The 7,787-nt window shown below is 34.3% G+C and overlaps 1 protein-coding gene across 1 annotated transcript; it reads right to left on the reverse strand.

Annotated features, from left to right (window-relative positions):
- Positions 1 to 4,969: 4,969 nt before the first annotated feature.
- On the reverse strand, positions 4,970 to 7,312 carry LOC108475265 (uncharacterized). Its single transcript, XM_017777239.1, has 2 exons — positions 6,777 to 7,312; positions 4,970 to 6,710 (listed from the first exon to the last, which is right to left on the reverse strand). Exons 1-2 carry the CDS (start codon positions 7,310 to 7,312, stop codon positions 4,970 to 4,972), a joined length of 2,277 nt encoding a protein of 758 aa, XP_017632728.1.
- Between the last annotated feature and the right edge of the window lie 475 nt (positions 7,313 to 7,787).

Below are 7,787 nucleotides of genomic sequence, written 5' to 3' on the forward strand. Positions count from 1 at the left end.
GTTCTTTCAAACATTAGAATCAATTCCACAATTTATTAAAAATCGAGCCCCTTTTCCATATCCTCAATCAATGCAAACAACATAGGCAAAAAGAAATAAATGTTCAAAATATACATTTTAATCAACAAATGTCATAAAATTGAAATATGTCAACTAAACAATTTCGCTAAATTGAGATTGAATCCCATAATTTGCACGACATTATTAATTAACTATGCATCAGAAAATTAATAGACAAGATCAAACCTTTTTACACGAACTAGGATGACAACCCAAGCACCCTATCCCGGTTACTCAGTTCAAACAGTCTTTATTTATTATGTATTATTTTTTCTCTCTTTTTTTATTTTATGAGGTGTTCAGCTAGCGGAATGTTTGTAAGTTATCGACTTGTCACTCGAACCTTTTTACGCGAGACAAGATGACAACCCAAGCACCACCTTGCTTACTCAATTCGGTCACGTTTTGAAACTTCATTCATAGCTTGAACCTTTATTAATTTATTTATGCACAAGCAAACATATTTTATTCAATCAATCAATTCATGCGAAAAAATTCTAGCTACATATACCAATTTTTAAAACCTAAATGTCGACCAATCTATATACTTAAACATTTAGTTCGAAATTTGCCCAATTGCTTAAATCGACTAAGTATGAGGTTTTAAGGCTCAAATGTTGAATAAATTGTCGAAAGAATTCATCGTAAGATTGAACACATGCAAAAGAGAAAGACATGCAACAAAAATTAACATATCAATCCAACCCCCCTTAAACACATGCTTGTCCTCAAGCATTTGTTATATGCAATAAAGTTTAGTAACTCAAACAACAAGCAAAGAGAAAGGTTAAGTGTAATACCCCGAAAATCTTTACAAGAATATATTATCCTTGATATAATAAAATAAGAAAATAAAGTGATAAAAGGGAAGTTTTGAGTTATGGCAACATTGGGAAGTAAATTATGATATCTTGATTCGGAAAGGACTAAATTGTAAAAGTCGAAAAAGTTTTGTTGCCTAAGAGTAAATACTCAAGACTTAAGGGTTAAAGTGTAAATATGAAAAGTTGAAGGACCAATAGTGTAAATATTTTAAGGGTAGAATGATCTAGAAACTAAGGAAAATGGATAAATTAGGACCAAATTGAATAAGTGAAGAACTATGAGGGACTAAATTGCAATTTTACCAAATTAAATGATGACTCAAGGATGGAATTCTAAAAGATCATGAAGGGCAAAATGGTCAATTAGTAAGAGAGAGAATTCTAGAATGTAATGATTATGTTGATGATATTGTAAATTAATTAATTAGATAAATATTATTTTATTAATATTTTATGAGATATTTAATATTATTTTATTATTATTTATTTAGTATATAAGGAAAGAAAGATGAAGAATTTTCATCATCTTTCCTTTCCATGCAAACCAACGTGAGAAAGAGTAAGAAGAAAAGAAGTTTTCTTTCTTTACAATTTAGTCCTTTCACCAAAAATTCATTATTCTCACCTAAAAATTGAAAGAATTTCCATAGCCATCAAGAGAGAAAGATAGCAAGGAGATGATGGGGAGCAAGAATATCAAGTTGGGTTCAAGAAATAGAAGCTGGAGGAGAGAGAAAAATCAAGTTAAAGATTGAAGTTAATAAGAAAAGGTAAGAACATTAAGATTTCAATATATTTTTAAGTCTAATATTGTTGAAAAAGCATGGAATTGATGTTAATGTAGAGTTTTCTTTTATATGGTTCCATATTTTTGATATATTAGTGAAGGGAAATGAGAGAAAATAATAGGAAATATGGTAGAAAATGGAAATAGGAGTGTTATAAACTTGGTAATCAATATGTTGCACTAAAGTAGTTTTAGACAATAGTAATAGGCTAACTTTGAAAAAATCACCAAAAATGATAGAAATTGAATTAGAAGCTAAGGATGATATATAATTAAAGCTTATTGAGTCTATTTTTATATAAAATAAATAGAGAAAGTAAAGTAGTTCTGTATTCGAGATATTTATATTTTTGAGACTGGTTCAGAATGATTTCAAGATCCCTTGTTCTGAATTGGAAAAATCACTAAAATTATAAAAAATAATTTTGTTACATAATTTATATGGTTAAATTCCTTAATGAGTCTATTTTATAAGAAATAAATTATAACATCATTTGAATTCTGTTTAAAGAGATAATTAAACTTTAGTGAAGAGTGGTCAGAACTGTCAAATAGCAAAACAGGGAGACTTTAATGAATAAACTGTACTAATTGGCTAAACCAAAAATTCTGAAAATTTTATGGTAATAATACATGTGAGTCTAGTTTCAGAAAAAATTAACGGATCTTAATTTCGAGTTCTGTAGCTTAATATATAAATAATTTAGTGACTATGACGCAAATGGGCAGTTTTGAATGTACATATAAGTAAATAGTGAAATTATTGATAATGTTACTTGTTGCATGTTATATAAATTAAGGATGTGGAATGGAGAGGAGGAGGAGGAAAATATGTATGAATATTCATCTAGCATGGCTAATTTGCATGTTTTAGGCTTCGGGACTAAATTGAATAAAAGTAAAACTTTATGGACAATTTTGTAAAAATGTCAGAAATGACTAAATTGCATGAAATAGATTATTTTATTATTTAAATTACAAAATTTAACGAAATTATCAATTCAGTTCAAGATCGGGGGAAAACATGTTTTAGGGATTAAATTGAAAAGTGTTGAAATTGTGAAAAATTTTGATATTTTATAGAATTCATGGACTATTATCAATATGTATGATAATAATAGCTGGAAATAAGGATTAAATTGCAAGAATTTTATTTTCTTGACCCTAAGGATGAAATCGTCATTAATTAAAAGTTTAGGGCAAAATGGTAATTTTGCTGGAGCATTAATTAAATGCATTAGAATATGAAATGAATGAAAATGATGATCAAATTTATTTATAAAGATCCGGAAGACACAAATACGAGACTTGATCATGGAAAAGAAAATATATTAGAATAATGAAATCATAAACACGAACAATCAATGAGGTAAGTTTGTGTAACTTGAATTGTATTTTAAACACTTGAAATATGTGGTTATGTAATGAAAATATGATTTGAATATTCAATTTATGATAATTGATGAAATATTGGTAAATACTCGATATAACTTGAAAATAAATCCTGTTGAATGGAAGGAAAATTCGATGGATCTCTAAAAGAAATTGACGGTAAAAGGATCTAGCCCGACGGGTGATCCTATCTTGATATAGCCCTCCAAGAATATGTGTAAAATGGATTTAGCTCGACGGTATCTCAATTAGGATCTGAATTTAGCTCGGACTGTAATTCAGATCAAGCTCATTAGAGTAATTGTCGCTGCGGGATTTAGCTCGACCGGTAATCCCGACAATACTCTATGAGTTTATATTACTGAGATTTAGCTCGACCGGTAATCCCACCGTAAGAATGAGGTTCATGCGAGTGTGCTATCGATAGAAAATGTGTAAGACCATGGTTGAAAGATACCATGGCAACCTGATATGAAACTTGTAAGACCATGGTTGAAAGATACCATGGCAACCTAATATGAAATGTGTAAGACCATGGTTGAAAGATACCATGGCAACCTGATATGAAACGTGTAAGACCATGGTTGAAAGATACCATGGCAACCTGATACGAAATGTGTAAGACCATGGTTGAAAGATACCATGGCAACGTGACATGAAATGTGTAAGACCATGGTTGAAAGATACCATGGCAACGTGACGGAGAAATGAATAAGACCATGGTTGAATGATACCATGGCAACATGACAGAAAATGAGTAAGACCATAGTTGAAAGACACTATGGCATCATGTTGAAGATAAATAAGATCGTGGAACAGAAACGCTAAGATATCTGTTGAACAACTAACAAATGGTTAAATGAATTGGTTATACAAAATGGTAATGTGAAATGTTTACAGGAATTGGTCATATGGAAATAAATGTACAAAATAGTTGTATGAAATAATTTATAAGATAGATAAATGAAATAAGTATAGGTACATGGAATTTAAATTATGTTAAGTTTAATACGAACCATTACCGAAATAAATATACCTAAGATATAAGGAAATGATAGTGCATGAAATGTTGATATAATGAAATGAATGATATATGTTATTAAAGAAACGGTAATAGAATGATATGTATCATGACATGTACATATGAGATTATCTTTTATATGTTAACATAAGGAAAATATGTAAGTTAAAGACGAGTATTAAATTCAAATATGACATATTGAGAAAATAAGAATTTATATGAAATATGTGTAAGTACACTAACAAGTGTTGTTGTTGATGCTTAGGCAAGTGCCAAGCCATTAATTGAATGGTAATATATTTATTGATGCATTGAATTGATAAGTATTTAAGTGAATTTTTTTTTAGTGATTTGCAAGTGGTAGTAATGCTCCGAAACCCTATTCTGGCAGCGGATACGGGTTAGGGGCGTTACATTAAGAATACTCCCCATGTGCTTCAACTGATGTTATCGGTGTTGGGAAATAATTGTCAGCATTTAGCACGGCGTGCCCACGCTACCATCATTATCTGACTTTTGTAAAATCTCTATTACGTTCCTGAAAATAGCAAATTCACTAGATTAAATAAAAATTTATTTATTTACAACCTAAATCTTACTAAAACTCAAAATTAAATAAATGAAAATAAATTTGGGTTGCCTCCCAAAAAGTACTTTTGTTTAACGTCGTTAGCTTGACGACCTTAAATGTTATCCTTTGGGTTTATTGAGAATTAATTTTCCCATCTTGTGCACTTGGATGTTCTTGCAGAAAGGTTTCGACCTTTTTCCACTATTCTTGAAGCATTTCTCGGATTCTCCTATCATTTGATCTTCTTCGTTCATCTTTACATTTTCCTCTATTGGAATCCTTGTATGTTCTAGAAACGGTTTGATTTCCAATTTCTAGGCTTTCATCACATCTTCATGTATTGGTTTTTGGATCATCGATAACTCCTCTTGCTTAAAATTGAGATCCATATTCCTGCAAGGCACAATTTGTAACTTATCATTTGAATGTCCCATATCCTCATAAACACTAAACCTAACCACGTCACCGTCAAATTCCATGGTAAGTGTTCCATTCCAAACATCAATTTTCGTTCGTGCAGTACTCAAGAATGGTCTCCCAAGAATTATGTCAGACGAATTAGCAAAATTGTCATCCTCCATGTCGATAATGTAAAAATCTGCAGGGAAAACTAGTTTGTTAACTTTAACAAGGACGTCTTCAAGCAGCCCTTCAGGATAGATGACTGTCCTGTCCGCCAACTGGATTATTACTCCTGTCTCTTTTAAAGGACCCGCGTTAATCAGTTTATAAATTGAATAAGGCATAACATTAATGGAAGCCCCTAAATAGCACATGGCTTTCTTAATGCCTATATTGCCTATCTCACAAGGAATAGCAAACATACCTTGGTCTTTGTATTTGGGTGGAACTTTCTTTTGCAGCACTGTGGAGACATTTTCTCCTACATTTACTCTTTCGTTACCTATTAACCTCCTTTTGCTAGTACACAATTCTTTGAGGAATTTTGCATAACGAGGGATCTGTTTGATAGCGTCGAGTAAAGGGATATTTACCTCCACCTTCCTGAATGTCTCGAGGATTTCTTTTTCCTCATTCTCTTTCTTATCCCTTGCAAGCCTCCCTGGAAAAGGAGGTGGCATCACAACTGGTTTCTGAACTTCCGATTCTAGCCTTGCTGTTGGATCTGAGATCTGCTTTTCCCGTTCCTTTTCTTGCCCATGATTTTTGGTTGGAACTGTTTCTAGAACCTTTCCGCTATGAAGAGTTATTGCACTGACATTCTGCCGAGGGTTCGGCTTTGTTTGAGAAGGTAGTTTACCTTGAGACTCTAAGCGATTAACTGCGATCGAGAGTTTACTAACTTGATTAGTTAACTCTTGTATTGATGCGTCTGTCCTCTGTTGATGTTTTGCAGCATCGGCAGCAAGTCTTTCCACGATAGCTTCTAGAGATGTACTCGGCTTGTGTTGTGGTGGTGGTTGCAGAGGTCTCGGTTGGTATGGTGGATTATATTGGGGATTAGCTTCGTAATTTAGGTTGGGATGATCCTTCCACCCGGGATTGTAGGTGTTGGAGAAAAGATCATAGTGTCTTTGCGGAGGTCCTGAAAAACCTCCGATAGCGTCAACATGTGCCGTTGAATTGTCGTTAAGGATTGGGCACAAATTTGTCGGGTGTTTAGACGTAGTACAAATTCCACATAGTGGGGTCAAACTCTTCTTTTCTGTAAGCAAAGATTGAACAACATTCGTAAGCTTATCCAATTTATCTTCTAAAGTTGAAACGTTTACCCCATTAACCCGTCTTGTCGGTTCTGAATTTGGCCGATATTGTTGAGAATTTTCTGCCATGGTGGATATTAGCTCTCTTGCCCTTTGAGGGGTCATATTGACAAGCGTTCCTCCGCTAGCAGCGTCGATCATCTTCATTTCCATAGGGAGCAAACCCTCGTAGAAATATTGAAGAAGTGATTGTTCGGTCAACCCATGATGAGGACAACTTGCACATAGTTTTTTGTACCGTTCCCAGTAGTCGTAGAGCGATTCACTCTCCAATTGGCGAATTCCCACTATGTCCCTCCTAAGCTTGGCTGCTCGTGACGCTGGGAAGAACCTGTCAAGAAATACACGAGATAAGTCATCTCACGTTGTGATAGAACCGAGAGGTAAGTAAAATAACCATTCTTTTGTTGTATCAACTAAAGAAAAAGGAAAGGCTCGAAGTTTGATCTCATCTTCGGGTACTCCCTGGGGTTTCATGCTTGAGCAAACCATGTGGAATTCTCTCAAGTGAGTGTGTGGATTTTCGTTCTTCAGGCCTCGAAAAGTGGGTAAAAGGTGAATCAAGCCCAACTTCAATTCGAAAGGAGTTCCTCCGATTGGATAGTTAATGCATAATGGTGTTTGCTCGTTGGGAGCAACAGCTAGTTGACAAATGGTTCGGTTGGCCATCCTTTCTAGTTCACCGAGGTTGCCTTTTGTTTCAAAGAGTGGTTCGGTCTCAGGTTCAACCTCTTTTACTTGTTTCCCACGTCGAATTGCTTCCGCACGAATTGCTTCGCTCAATTTTTCAACGTCGGATTCTAGGATCCCCTGTCCTAACTCAATTCCTGATTTACTTGCACGTTTAAGAGCTTCTGTCTCTTTTCGTCGTGCTCGCGCTGATTTCTCGATCTCTGGGTCGTATTTGAGATCTCTGGATGAAGATCTGGTCATAAAGACAATTTAAACAATTATAAGTTTTGCCAGTCCCCGGCAACGGCGCCAAAACTGATGGCTATCGATTCCACCAATATAAACCTACACCTAGTTTGCAAATTAAAGCAGTATAGGGAGTAGGGTCGATCCCACAGAGACTGGAATTACTGAAAATTGTTTGTTTCTTGACCAGATTAGTGTCTGGGCAGTTGTCGTGCCCGCGACGTTTGGGGGCGGAATAAAATATAAAACCTGAGATAAACACAAGAAAACGTAAAAAGTAAAAAGTAAAAGATGAAATAAAAATAAATAACGAAATAATTTAAAGGGAAATTAATAAAACTTAGCTCAGCCTTAAGCACGGGTTTTCCCGTCTTTGACCCGATCTTCGAAATTAGGTGAACTCCTCTTTTCCAATAAGCTAGTTATAGCTACCAAGGACGCCTCAGACACCAACTCTTCCTTGTGTAAATTAGTTATGGAACGTCCTATA

This window comes from Gossypium arboreum, chromosome 3 (genome assembly GCF_025698485.1).
Source record: "Gossypium arboreum isolate Shixiya-1 chromosome 3, ASM2569848v2, whole genome shotgun sequence".
In the NCBI taxonomy this organism is placed as follows: Eukaryota; Viridiplantae; Streptophyta; class Magnoliopsida; order Malvales; family Malvaceae; genus Gossypium; species Gossypium arboreum.

Bases quoted from the DNA above. Each gene is read 5' to 3' on its own strand.
- LOC108475265 (XM_017777239.1), bottom strand. From the start codon at position 7,312: ATGACCAGATCTTCATCCAGAGATCTCAAATACGACCCAGAGATCGAG. The intron at 6,711-6,776 runs GTTATTTTACTT...ATTTCTTGACAG, and splicing joins GTTGATACAACAAAAGAATG to GTTCTTCCCAGCGTCACGAG.